The sequence below is a fragment of the Cupressus sempervirens genome, chromosome 8 (assembly GCF_028749045.1).
Source record: "Cupressus sempervirens isolate cs-2001-9-10 chromosome 8, ASM2874904v1, whole genome shotgun sequence".
Lineage (NCBI taxonomy): Eukaryota > Viridiplantae > Streptophyta > Pinopsida > Cupressales > Cupressaceae > Cupressus > Cupressus sempervirens.
The window spans coordinates 364938396-364953764 of record NC_143125.1 but is presented as its reverse complement, the minus strand read 5'-3'; the positions used below and the strand labels follow the sequence as shown (position 1 = coordinate 364953764).

The 15369-nt window shown below is 35.0% G+C and overlaps 2 protein-coding genes across 3 annotated transcripts in view; both read right to left on the bottom strand.

Annotated features, from left to right (window-relative positions):
• LOC149542840 (uncharacterized) overlaps nucleotides 1–15369 on the bottom strand; it is a 63775-nt gene that overhangs the window by 35173 nt on the left and 13233 nt on the right. The window lies entirely within an intron of this gene.
• On the bottom strand, nucleotides 1211–3252 carry LOC149542841 (uncharacterized). Its single transcript, XM_089797729.1, has 2 exons — nucleotides 1501–3252; nucleotides 1211–1393 (listed from the first exon to the last, which is right to left on the bottom strand). Exons 1-2 carry the CDS (start codon nucleotides 2195–2197, stop codon nucleotides 1299–1301), a joined length of 792 nt encoding a protein of 263 aa, XP_089653855.1. The 5' UTR covers nucleotides 2198–3252; the 3' UTR covers nucleotides 1211–1298.

The window sequence follows — 15369 nt, the reverse complement described above, 5'->3', positions numbered from 1 at the left end:
ATTCAATACATAGTCAGTTCGAAACTTTGATATAATACTGATTAGTTAACTTTATCACTGTTCAAGTTGGAAGTTAATCATTTGCAATTTGTCACTGTTATATGATCTACTATCTTCTCATTCATGTTTAATGCTTGCCTTCTCTATTATGCATCTGAACATTTAGCATATTTTATTATAATTTATTACAAACATGTTGCAAATCTGAAACTGAAAAAATACATTACATTTACTAACTTTGTCACTGTTCTCCTTTTGAAAACTCATTGCCATGACTCATATTTTCAGATTTTTTATAAGATATTAAATTATATTAGAAAAGTTGACATACCCAAGTACCCTCATCCCCTAGTTTTTTTAAATAGCCGTACCCATACCAATACTCTTAAGTGCCCCCGTCCCTATGCAACCTTACTATATACATTTCATGACAAATCACAGTGCTTGCGCCAAAGTCAATATATCATAAGACACACTATAAAGGTATTAGGAGGAAATCATCTCTCCAACACCTATAAGGCATCAAAGAAATGTACGAAACCAACACAGAAGTAAACAAATAGTTATTGCATACTTGGAAATTCGGAAAGATAAGATTAAATTAGTAACCTTCAAAATAAGTAATTTAATCACTGTCAAGGTAAGTAGTGGTAGAGAAGACTGAAATGTAGTTTAATTATACTGCAGAATGAACAAAAATAACATGACTCAGGGAAAGCAATTTATTATTATCAATTTAACATCTTTCTGGAAACAGTGCACAGCATGTGAGAACTTACAAGTCTGAATAACATATAGAATCTCTCACATCAATCATGGACCAATGAACAGGCCTTTAACAATTAACTGGCATATTCATATGCCTGAAAAGAAAATAAGGTGTAGTGATTGTCCAATGGAACAGATAGCTATTGTCTGACTCTTTTAAGATCAGAAATACAACTACTTAAAGCTTTCTGCTTTGTGCCAATATTGGTGGCACAAATGCATTAATTTGAGAGAAACATTGTAACCTCCATTTAGAAGTGAGATTTTCCCTTCTAGTCATCCAAAGGCAGAGCTCTTGCCCATTGTCTTTTTTTGATTAAATGCAAAAAAAGGTTTTGAAGGTACCAAAAACCCTTTACAAAAGAGCACAAAAGATTAAGCAATAGATACCCCAGAATGCTGGAACATAACTTTAAAAACTAGCTAACAACCTGCGACCAGCAGAGTGGAGGAGAGAACCCCATAAAAACCAAATAATGCCACAATTATAACAAAAAATGTCTAGTAGCCCAATGCATCCATACGAAAAACTACTGAAGGCAGTACCAACCTCGAAGACCAAGGAATGGCAGCAAAGAAAGATACACAGTATGCCTAAACTGCCCCAATGGGTTTTGAAAACAACCTGCAAGACAAAAGGAAACAATTAAGATTTCCCTTTGGCTCCCTTCTTATGGGAGCATAGAGTCATACGTTATAACACAAGGAGGAGACAATTTCTTAGAGTGTTACCAGTAACCGGGATCCAACCTTCTTCCACTTTGGCAGCCTCATCCTGCCAAGCAAGCAATGAGAAGCCAACACACACAACAAGAGAACCCGTGACAGCTGAGTGAGGGTCAAAATTCTGGGCAAAACAAGAAGACATACCCGTAGCAGAAACAGCAACAACTATTTGGTCATAACCAGCATTCACCCCAGCAACAGGTCTAGCAGTCAGACCAGCAGGGGTCAGATCAGTCTTTTGTCCATACACAGCAGACACACCAACAGGATCATTGATATCCAACAAAGATGGAACCTCTGAAGCCTTATCTGAAACAACTTTAGATGCAGATCTAGCAAGGGGGGCTTCACTCCCATCCAGAGCATCCTGTGCCAAGCCCAAACCAAGAACATTTGAATCCGAACTGCTTGGGAAGAATTTTTGTATACCGTGTAGTGCTGAGAAGAGCCCCTTTCCATCAGGTGGAGGGAATTTTAGACTTAAATCTTTCAAGTTTTCAACATCACACTTAGCCACCACATGCCCAGTCTTGAGACACTTTCTACAGTTGAAAGGGAATCCTTCATAATCTAAAGGCTGAATCCATGAGCCTTTATGAAAGCAGAGCTTTATCTCCACGGGAAGACTTTTAGAAGCATCAATATCAACAAGAATATGAGCATAGGTGGACTGAAAAATGTTGGAGGACTCTGAATCTACCATTAAAAAATCTCCAAGAGCCTCGCCAACCACCTCAAGGAGAGCATTCACCCACAAGTGAAGTGGTAGGTTAGGAAGCCTGACCCGTTCTTGAACTGTGTTTGAATTTTATATTTACATATGTGAAGAGCGCACAATTATATTGAGAAGGCAGGGGCGAATCAGTGTAACAACCATATTTACCAATTTACACTTTATCAATCATGATAACATTATTCGCTAACTTTCAACAATCATGCATATAAGAAGAACACAATGTTTATGTGGAAACCCTAATGGGGGAAAACCATTGCAAATCAAAAAATTTATATAATTCTTTAAGAATGTTTGCAGGCACCAACCCCTAAGTTTGTAAGCACAAACACACTAGAAGTACTAATTTCTCTTCAAAATTTGTAGGCAACAACCTACTGGAAGCACCAACTTAGCAAGAAACACCAATCTCTCCTTTAGAAAGAACCAACTTCCAAATTCATGTTCCACCACCAAGATGTCGCTTCTTCAATGATGGACATAACAATATTTTCAAATCTGCAGATATTCCTCTTCTCAATTGCATATATTTTCCTTCACACATCTGTATATAGTATATACCGTCCTTGCAAATTTTGATTATCCTTTGTTCATCTATTTGATGCAATCCCTTTCATTTGCTTTTCTTCTTTAAATCTGCACATACTCTACTCATAAATCTGTTGTGAATGATGTTATAAATCTGCTCTTGAATCTACTAGAAGTGTTCTCTATAAATCTGTTCAAGGTCTGTTAAAGCTCTGCTATAGATTCTCCATTAATCTGCTCTTACCTTCAATAATTTACATATCTTCTGCTTCAAGAATCTTCTATATTCTTCATATTATTTCCATGCATACCCTTCACATATACATTGTATATCTACTCTTTATCAAAGTCTGAATAATATATTATATTTTCAATCAACTCACACACCCTTCTCAAAAATTTACAAGTGCCTTTTATATCTTCCATATGACGTCTTGTGGAAAGACTATGACTTTTCAAAGCAAATACAACCATTGGCTGGTTGTTTCTTTTCCCTAAATACTTTTAAACAAAAAAAATCATTTTCTTCCTTGGTATTAATCACACCTCCTTAAACATAAAGCTTACCAATTATTGTTGCCATTTAGACATAAAACTAGTTGCTGCTTTAAACATTTATCACTGCAATATAGTTATTATTCAAATCCCTTTCTTTGAAAATCATTCCAATTTGAATTGCATAAGTCACTCAAATTTCCATGAGTCGCTGCTGCTTGCCAAACATTTATCACCAACTTCATAGATATTGCTTGCCAAAATATATAATCACTGCTGTTTGCTTCTTAACAATAATGACTAGCCGCTAATATTGCGATGTTAATGAGGTTGCGTCAAATCAATGTCTTTTATCATCTCTTATAAACTGCTAATGTTTATTACTTCTTATTGGCCCCAATCATCCAAATTTTATTGTCTTAATAATTTGAACCTTGATATATTTGTCATTTGCATATGAAACCAATGTAACCCTGGTGCATGCACCCGGGTCAAAAACCCAAAGCACCCGGTGCGGGTGCATCACGCACCCAAGTACCCTCGCTGGCCGAAAATGCGCTGCCACACCTCGGCCGCACCAGTCGAGCACCCCGGTGGTTTGCGAGTGCTCGGGTGCTTGGGTGCGGGGGTGCTCCCAAGGTGCTCGCAAGGTGCGGCCGGCTGAATGGCCCAAAAAGTTTTTTTTTTTAAATGATTTTTTCTTTTCTTTTTTAATTTGTTTTTTATGCATGCTTAGAGAGCAGTTGGGATGATTCCATTCTCATTATTGACATTTTGTCATTTTGTTGATTGTACTCACTTTGATATGGCTATGATACATTATTTCATTTCCTTGTTTCATGCTACTAAGCTCATTGTCATCATGAGCATCTTTATGATATATCATATATGATATTCATCTTTGAACAATAAATTTTGAACCTTGCATCTTGAACTAAGTTAATTTGTTAAATGGTCATTGTTAATGGTTATAAAGTTTCAAGTTTCAAGTTTGAACTTATGGTTTGTGAATCACATTTCAATTTTCTCTATTCAACTATATTTAGTATGTTATATAATATATTGAAGTATCATTTCATAACTAGCACTTTCATTCATATATATATTATATATACTATGCAACCACCTACCCCTCGTCCCCCCCCCCCCCACTCTGCACCCCCGCCGCCCCCCCACCGTCCCCAAATTAAGGCCATTTTTTTCACGCACCCAAAACTCGTCCGACGTCCCCCCACACCTGGGTAACACTATATGAAACAAATCATATTGTTCTTATTTATAGGCGGTGTGGTTTTCTTAGATGAATCACAACAGAGCTATAGAAGAAATTGCTGCATATTAGATAGTTCTAGTTGCTGACTTGCTTTGTATGAATCTGCCATCTCTGAGTCTGTATCAGTGCCTTGCTCTTTGTATTTATAGCTGCCCTTACTTCACAAGTTTCTGTCATTATTCCTTTTCAAATGCTGAGTGATATCTTAATCAAATTGCCACCTTTGTTGCAGATTAGGTAACTGCATATTATCTTTGCTTGAGTTACTGCCTTGAGAGTTATTAATTGCTGCCTATTTAATAGTTATCTCCTTTATTAGATTTTCTGACATGTCTTTTTGACTGACAAATCACTAATCTTGAACACAAACCTCTAATTTGTTTGGTCTTTATCTTTCATTGCTGTTCCTTTGAAAAGTCTCTGTGCATTTGTATTAGTTGCTGTAATCTAGCAAATAGACATGTGTACCTTTGCATTGTTCAAGGTTTTAAGTCCTGGAAGATCTCTAAACAACAAACTCATGCTACTGGCTTCTTTTTCTTTTTGGCAAATACATCGTAGGTGTTCTTTATTAAAACAAGTCACCACAAGCTTATTTAATATCGATTTCAATGATTAGTGTCAAATTTTAACCACTTTTGTATGATTTCCTTCTCTAATCATATTGTCAACCACTTTCTATGAATCTACTTCACTGTATTTGTATACTATCTTTAATCATTTTCACGACCTTCATCTTCATTAAGTCGGCCCATAAAAATTTAGCTTCAAGTCAACCTTTTCAATAGTTACAACTCTATTTTACCCTCCTAGATAGAGAGTTAACCTTTACTATTTTACCACCATGAATATTTTTAATCGTATTTCAGCTAATAAGTAATTTTCATTTGAGAAATAATTAAGATTCTTACCACCATCATTGAAATGTAGAATGATCAATTAAGAATGGCTACAATATAGGAGACGACATCCATTAAGAATTTAATTAGCTTGATTGTTTCAATCTAACTCCAACTGATTTTATCCCTAGAACTTGGCAGTTGCTTCAACTAAATTTTTCTTGTTCATACTAACTCCTTAACTCCAAAGTTGCCAACTCTGATATCCCTGACATTAATTCTCCACGAAGCCAGAACAATTATGATGCAATTTATGAGTGACCTACATGATCACTTATGAATTGCACCATGTGATATTGACTAGATGAAAGAGCAGTAACATGATGGTCAGCTAAGTCCACCCATCATCATGTAACCACCTTCATGTTCACATTTCAATAAATTGCATCCATCCATTGTATTGATATTCACTACCATTTCATATGTTCATCACTTTGGCATAATTCACAATTACATACCATCAAATCTCATTTGTATTTCATAATTATGCTCAGTCCACAATCATTACATAACTACAATGCATTCATGCTTCATGCTTCGATTAAGTCTCTACTGTTTGCATTAGCATATTCCCTGCATACATTCATAGCAGCATCCATGTGCCATAATGCATATATTCATAGCAGCATTTCTATTCCATAGTGTGTACTTCATAACTCAGATCACACAACAGTACTAATCGAACATATTGCATTCCACTGTTGCATATCAGCACTGTACAACTGTATTTCCTCTTTGCACAAACAACAATTACCATAGTTGGTATTGTTCCTTTACAAAAGAGTTGTTCCTTTATCTTTGATTTTTGGACTAATTCCAACATGGTATCAAAGCCTGGTTAGATATCAGCTTATAAGGACGTTTTTCTTATTTCAGTTTGTATATCTGTGTCTGAGTCTTCAGATCCATAATATTGTCTGCATTAAATTATCTTTTGAATTTCTTTCTGTGTCATCACTTCCCAAGAGTCATTTTATGTTTTTCTTTTGCTCAAATCCTGTTGTGACATGCCCGGCAGGTGGTTCAGTGCCTTCCGACTAATCTCTCATGGGCGGATGTGTCTAAATGATGCTCAGATTGATTATCGATTAGGAAGTTTTCTTTGATCTCTGTCTCTAATTCTTATGTTGTCTCTTCTATCGATTTCGTGTGTCTTCAATATCGGGCATCTGTTTCAATACCATGTAGTGTAATGTTAAGTCTATTCACGCTTTTATTTAAGTCGCACGTTGTGAAAATCATGCAAATAATTTCTTAATTTTGGTCAGGTATATTGTAAACTCTAAGCAGGTTGTTATATTTTATTCTGATTAAGTGAAACTGAAGCTTTCACCTTGGTAATCGATGACTGGAGTTTAATATTTTTTTGGTTCCTATGCCATTCATCTTCCTCTGTCGTCAATGTTTACCCTTCATATGCTCTATGACGATGTAACGTTTTGTCATATTATAAGTTGTCGATCATTTTTTTTTTATTTTTTTTTTGGTTTGGAAAAGTATCAATGGCGGCTTTTTTTATTCTGTTATAAGTTTCTTCCATAACGGGTCATTGTGTCTCATTTTTTATTTATGTGCGGTGATGTTATCGTGCCCACCCTTTATTATTTTGGGTGGTGGTTTTAATCACCATAACAATTCCTATGATTTTGCATGCTGAGAAGAGTCTTCTGTGGGCGTTACCTTGTGTTTGATACTCTTCTCATATTTTCATTTTACAGTGTGATGCGTTCTTCCTCAGGTGATCAATAATTGATCATTTTGCCATTTAAGCATCTATCAATCATTAGGGGTGTTTTTTTTGTCTACTTGGTTTAATGCCTGCAAATTGATATACCTTCGGGCAGATATATTTCATGTTCGTGTCTTCAGATAAAATTCATTATGAACAGCAAAAAGGGTGTGTCGAGTGTCTATAGATGTTGTCGGTTGTTTTTCTGTGTGTTTTATTTTAAGTGATAATAAGCTACAATCTATTATCCGGTGTCGATGGCAAAAGAGAAAGTGAGGGCCAAGAGAGGAAGGTTCAGAATCAGAGTTCGAACCCCGACAGGCACGACTCTGTAGTGTCAAACACATCAAATCAACAAGACCTCACAGTGAATTACACTTGTCTGACTCTGCCACAATCAAAGTTGCATCAATTAAAACCAAGAGAAGGTATAGGTGGGCCGTGGAACAAATTGTGGGATCGCAGGGGATCCAAATTAAATTCTTCCGATGATGAATACCTATGGAAAGGTTGAAAGTTTCCAGAATTGGGAAATGTGTTTTGCTGGAATTGGGATTGTGCCTTGCTGCAGCATACAAACTTGCAGATTATGTAGCCTGAGTATATATCAGGGATTTGAGAGGCATCTTCATCCCAAAGCTATTGTCAAGAAAATAAAGTGTTTGTTTCACCACTTGCAGTGCTAGGAGAAATAATTCATCCATTGGTCCATTTCCTTCAGATAATTAGATATTAATATAATAACAAATAATAATATCTCACATAATAATATATTATTTAATAGATATATATTATATCTCACACACACACACACACACACACACACACACACACACACACACATATATGTATATGCACTTTAGTCTCATAGTTTATCCAATTGAAGCTATTAAACATCAACACTCCCTCTTAGCTAGGGAGGATAAACACAAGACAGATATTACACCATTGGTAATATTAGTAATGGTAAATTTTAAGGATATCTTTGATCAAAAAATATCCACCATTTTGATATCACATTTGATATCATGAGTATTGGCCTCTAGAATATCAACATATGATATCCACCAAATACTCTAAGTAAAGATTTGCAGAATATCAACACATGATATTCATCATTTTGATATCATGAGTATTGGCCTCTAGAATATCAACATATGATATTCATCCAATACTCTGAGTAATGGCCTGCAGAATATCAACATGTGATATTCACCAACTACCTATCATATATCTAAACAAACAACTCATAGACTGTCAAGTGAATGACATCTAACACTTAATTGTTGACTTACAAGATACAATCCATCATGATCTATTTCAACATTTATATAAAATGTATATCATGACTTAAGTTATTGTAAGATCGTCACCTTACAATAACTTCTGCAAATACAAGTGATGATCATTTGGAAGTCGTCACTTCTTCATGATGTACACAAGGGGTAGGCCCATTAAAATCATACAATCACACATATGGACTATCAAACTCCCTCTGAATATCAATCATCTGAGTTCCTTATCTAATGATACTTTTGATGGAGCACTAGATTCCCTCTAAATCAGATATCAACCCTCACTATCCTGCAATAGCATCCTCTAAAAAGATAAGGCAAACAATACTTATAATACAAATAAGAATGTTAGTAGTTTAACTCATCCCTGTTACTAACAACATAAATATATTTCTCATTATTATCATGATTCACATTATAATTCTAAATTGTATATATATATATATATATTCAATAATCTGCAATTGAGAGAAAATAATGTCATACTTATAAAATGAAAATATATAATTCTCTCTCTCTCTCTCTCTCTCTCTCTCTCTCTCTCTATCTATCTATCTATATATACATATACATATATATATATATATATATATATATATATATATATATATATATATATATATATATATATATATACATATCTATATATATAGATTTATATTCAATAATCTGCAATTGAATGAAAATACATAATGCTCTCTCTCTCTATGTGTGTGTGTATGTATGTATATAAAATAGTAGTCTTTATATGATTTCCTCGTATCATATCATATATGCAGGGTAATATTATTACTCTCTAACATGTTTTAATCACATAACTCTTTAATATATAGAACATATTCTAATTGATATTGTATAGTAAAGGTAAGGGGTTTGTACCTCACATTATCGGCAAATTTGGGGCTCTTATGCTTTTCTTTGTTTCTATTAGATTCCTTAAACATGACCCATCGATATGTATGCATCGAGCTAGTTGATATTTCTTATTTTCCTCTTGCCACTTTAACTTTTGGAAATGGGTCCTATATTACACGTAGACCTCCTCAGCTCTCAATTCGTCTAAGTTGGCATCCAAGCCAGCATTTCACATGTTTCTATTCCCTCGTACTTTGACTGACTACACTTACCAAACGAATTTTACTTGTTCGCATGTAATCACTTCTCCACTATCAACACAAGGTCTATGACTTGTGTGGCGTATCTAAGGACATTTATCTACTTCCATATTTATTCATCCCGACAATCCTTTTCAGTTGAAATAGAAAGGGTCTTGGAAAGGTGGCGATACAATGACCTCTCCGACGTGTCAAGTGAATTTGACCTCCTCTGCGATCTATTCTTTATGTGTTTGTAATCTGTGAATGGTAAATTGGTGTGCATCTTGGTCGCTTGACTTGTAGTTTCATGGCTTTTCTTTAAACAATTTGACTTGGCCAAAACACAAAAACATCGCATTACTCATAAATATCGAGGCTTGTCCCTTATAAAAAATATTTGTTGATAATCTACATACTACACATGTCAGGTATGTTTCAAACTAGATATATCTTTGGAAATTTCAAACCAAATATTTTATTCCAAATGATGGTGATTCTTATGGTTTCGATTAAGTATTGAGGTCATTGCAAAGAGAGAACATCTCAACTGAAAACTAATCTGTTCAAGATATATAACCAATAGACACAAGAAGAAGAATAAACAAACATCTGTCAGAGTACAAAGTACATTTTCCATAAGGTTGTTGATGCCCTAATGTTTTACTTCTGTCATTATTGCTGTCTACTTTTCTTATTCATACCATAGTCCAATAAGTCTCATGTATCACACCGCATCAAGCATCTGAGAGTCAGTTGTGATGACCCCTTTCCAATGTGGAAAAATTTATATTTTTAACATTTAAGAATAATCTTCTCTAACATAGTTGATTCACTGACTATAAGTCTGCTATTATGTGTTAAGTCTCTAAATTTGAATCTATCTATCATGTCTTTATTCTCTTTATTACATTTGTAGTTGGTTCTGATACCATGTTGATTTTCAGATCTGCTGCAAATGTATTAACACTGCCATTTATATTGGTATGTATGTTCCAAGTGAAGCAATCTCTAATTTATAATGAGCAAAGGCTATGAAGAGAAATGTCCCTTCATGGGGGTATAAAGACATACGATTATTTTCTGCAAAATGACATGTCTATTCGATAATTAGATATTAATATAATAAAAAATAATAATATCTCACATAATAATATATTATTTAATAGATATATATTATATCTCACACACATATAATATATATATATATATATATATATATATATATATTTGCAATTCAGTCTCATAGTTTATCCAACTGAAGCTATTAAACATCAGCATACATGGGGTTGAAAAAGGAATTGTCTCAATAACCCAATTGAAGAAAGGCACTGGTCTATAATCCTTTTGGAAGTTTTTGTCAGAAAGATTACAAGTAGCAAGCAGTAATAAGTACTCATTATTAACAAGCAATCAAAATCTAAAAACATTCAATACTCTCAAAACACAAGTTCAGTAATTTATAAAGTGTGAAGTTCACAATTCGATTCTGCTCAAGACCCTATCGTCCTCTTGAGAGGTCAACTAAAAGGTTCAGAATAAAGCCATAGATCTCTTATAAAAAGCTTTAACAAGGAGATAATGTTTAAGTATAGGTACACCCTCCATGGTCCTGCAGAGCCTAAAGAACAGGGGAAGAGGATCATAATCGATCATTCCCGATCGCTAGCCAAATCGATTGGAAAGTCCAAGCATTGAGTCAAACAAGCTCAAGGGATTTGCGGTATATTGATTTGGGAACCAACAGATTGGCGACTCTAGAAGCTACTCTACTGAAAGGAAGAACTCAGAACACTAATACAACATTTTCCTCTTAAGAGAGGTGGCAACTCTACCAAAGCAAAACATAGGATATGAATGAAGGTGTAACTTGTAAAAGGACAAGAAGACATCCAAGATATTTGACACTAAGATTTATGTGGGGCAGAATGTCACTAAATAGAGGACAAAGCAACCACATTGAATTGAGCCCTAAAAGAAGACATAATCTAAGTAATGTTAGAGATCCAAATTCCAAATGACATTGGGGGGGTTTGAGAGGTTCCCTACTAGGGAGAGTGAAACCTATCATTAGAATGATATACTCATCACAAGTGAACATAATTTTGAGGACAACATAAATAGGGATTATGATGAGTAGAAATCCCTGAAATACCAATTTTAATGAAGCTTCTGAGTGTCATACCCATCAAAGTTCAAACCTAAGATAGATCAGGAGGAAGCAACCTGAAGGGTAGAAGAAATCTTGGCTGCCATAGTCAACACGAAAGGAGTACATGATCTTAATGAAAAGGTGCATGGATTTATGAAAAATCTCCCACAGCATGTTGTGGGGGTACAGGGGATAAATCTTCAGGAGGATCTTAACTCACTGGGTATAAGTAAAAGGAGAACCAAGAAGACAAGACAAGGTACCCAAATATAATCCACCCCATAGGAAAGGAGATCAAAACTTGAGGACAAACCACCACAATCCATTGTTTGAACCTAACAACAAAGAAGATGGAAGAGTTAGAAATGGAAACTATCAGCTTGAACACAAATGGAAACTATCAGTTTGTACACAGACGGAAGGGACAATACAACAATGGTGGTGGGTAGAGCAACCATGGGGAGCAACACAACAATAATAATACTGCACATAACAACAGTGGTGGACAGTATAATAATGGTAGACAATATGATAATAAACATGGGGGGCAATAAAATGGAGGATGTCATAATCAAGATGGTATAAACCAACAGAACAATGGTCCTAGATTGAATAATCAAGTAGGAAATAACACAATTATGAGAAGACCCTAATGAACGAAAGATAGGATACAAGCAAATGGATTTCACTGGAATAGTGGGATATCCCAATGATATACAAAATGAATGGAGAACTATTATTCCAAAATTCAATGGTAATAATTCAAAGTCGGAAGAAGAACATGTGAAAAGATTTCAAGATGCGCTAGGCAATTATGAGATTCAACCGGAAGATATATTCATGAAATTGTTTGTGCAATCCTTGATTGGTGAAGTTGGCAATTGATATAAGGGACTCCCAAATAATTCAATTACAAGTTGACTTGATTTTGCAACACAATTCTTGGAAGAATTTGGTGATCACAATGACCGCATAGTTGCATTACATAAGCTTACAAGTTTCAAGAAAGGTTATAATGAATTTGTTGCAGAGGTCAATAGAAGGTTCAATAAGTTATTGAATAGAATACTTAAGAGTATGAGGCCAGTTGATTCATTCCTCGTGGGATCCTACATGAGTGCATTTGACAGTAAAACAAACTAAAAGATTAGATCATATAACCCTACTACTTTGCAAGAAGCCCACAAAGTAGAACTCACCATTGAAAACAACCGAAATGTTGCAGGGAGGATTAGCAAAAGGGAAGATCCAAATTGCATAATCTTAAGGCTCCCAAATAGACTGGAGAGGACAAGTTTGATAAAATTCTAAGTATGATAAAAGTTTTATAATTAAAGCAAAGTAAGGGAGATAAGCAGCAAATTTACATAAATGAAAGACCAAGATTACATGACATGCCATACAATGCCAATTGGAAGGATGGGAAACCTGAGCATCCTAGCAAAATTTAAATAGGGATCCCCGTGATCCATTGGGTAGGGCTAATCATATGGTGAATGTTAGCCCGTGGCATGAAGCATGCAACATGCCTCATTCACCTCGACAGTGTGTGATAGCAAAGAGCTTGCAAGAGGATGTTGTTGAGGAGATTGAATATGACCAAGAACAATTGTAAATGCTATTTCAATAGAACCATGTTGGGGTACAGATGAGTATGATTCATTTTAGGATGAATATGAAATAGATATTGACTCACAAAGATGTAGATAGCAATACAGCATGCAAAAAAAATTTCAAATGATGAGAAAGACAATTCAGTGCTAAGGAAGCTTATTGATGAGGAAAAGAGAGCATACACATTGCCTCAATGGCACAAGCAAGGAGTAATTACCAGTTGAAAAATAGAATGGTGAATGTTGATCAAGGGAGGCCAGCAAGAACATTCATGAAGGACAGTAATCAAAAATGAAAAAAAACACAAGAGATAGAAAAGAAGAGTGCTAATCCTGAGGTAGCTGACACCCCAAAACTAGTAAATCCACTCAATGAGAAGTATACATTGTTGAACCAGTATCTAAAGAGAGTGTATCTACATTTGACATCATACAGGATCTATCACAGATGGAAGTCTCAATTCCCTTCTTGGAACTGATGAAGTTCCCAGAGCATAAAGACAAGACAATAAAACTACTATCAGATCTTGCTGGAGATTCACCAAAAGGACAAGATGCACCAGAATCCTTCACAGGTGGATCCAATTTACTGTTACATGACTTTTCTTATAAACAACAACCTTGTAAAAAATTGTATGATAGGTGCAGCTGTGACTATCATGCCATTTGAAGTCATGAAAGAGCTTGAAATGTGGGTGGATACTACTTATAGTAAGTGTTATGCTATGAAAATCAGATCTGCAAGGATTCAGAGTTCAAAATTGTTGCCTGTTCAAAAGCATCATACAAAAGAGATATTACAATAGTGGATGTTCCCCCTAACTATGGGATGTTACTATCCAGGCAATGGTCTAATCTTGTGGGAAGACATGTTCAACTAGATTTGTCTTATGCCACCGTACGTGTAAATGGAAAAGATTCCACATAGATAGAGAGCTGAGATCCTTTTACATCATAGAAGATGAAGACCCAAATCAGATTACATGCTTTTGTCATTCAGGCATGGATAACTTCAGGGTAGAGCTCACAAAACCAACATTGCAAAACACTGAACCAATAAGTGTTCACACAGAGGAAAGATCAAATCAATTATGGCAGATGTCCTTTGATGGGGCCTACAGCAAAAAAGGAAATGGTGTCGGGATAGTGTTCATTGCTCCAGTTGGGAAAAGTTTCAAATATTCATTTCTTCTAAGATTTGAATGCACAACTAATGTAGTTGAGTATGAAGCTCTAATATTAGGTCTAAATATTGCTGCCAAATGTAAGATCAAGATGGTGAGGGTATGGGGTGATCTAAAATTGATTGTTTCCAAAATTAGAGACAATTTTACAACTAAAAATGCAAGACTGAAACTTTATGAGCATAAAGCTTGGGATCTGATTAAAGCTTTTGATACTTTCTCTATTGAATGGATGGACAGATCTAAAAATATCATGGCAGACTTTCTGGCCAACCTGGCTATCCAATAGGAAGATATGTCTTTTTGATGAAATAGCACAAGTTGAGATCAAGACTAGGCTTGCAGTTCCAGATAATATCTACAGTTGGCAAATTTTTTAAGATAACCATGACATACTGAAGTTCTTAATGTGCGAGGATCAGTATGAATCACAATAGATTGATTTTACTACGTATGAAAAGGAAGAAAATGGAAAATAGTCTTTATTAGGAAAGAAATTGTGCAATTAAAAACAAATAAAATTCCTAAAGGATTAGTGTCATTGGAAAGAATTTTTTATAATAATGATAGAACTAAAATGAAGGCATCATTCACTAAAGATGAAGATACTGAAAAAATAAATTTAGGAACAGATAATGCACCCAATGAAGTATACATTGGAAGAAAACTCAACCCTGAAATCAGGTCAGAGATGGTAGCATTGTTGAGGAAATATAGACATGTACTCGCATGGTCATATGATGACCTTAAGGCATATAGAGAAGATTTGTTCCAACATGAAATACCATTGAAACCAAATGCTAAACCCTTTAGACAAAAACAAAGGGTGATCAATCCCACTTTAGCCCCAAGATGAAAAAAGAATTGATGAAACTGAGAG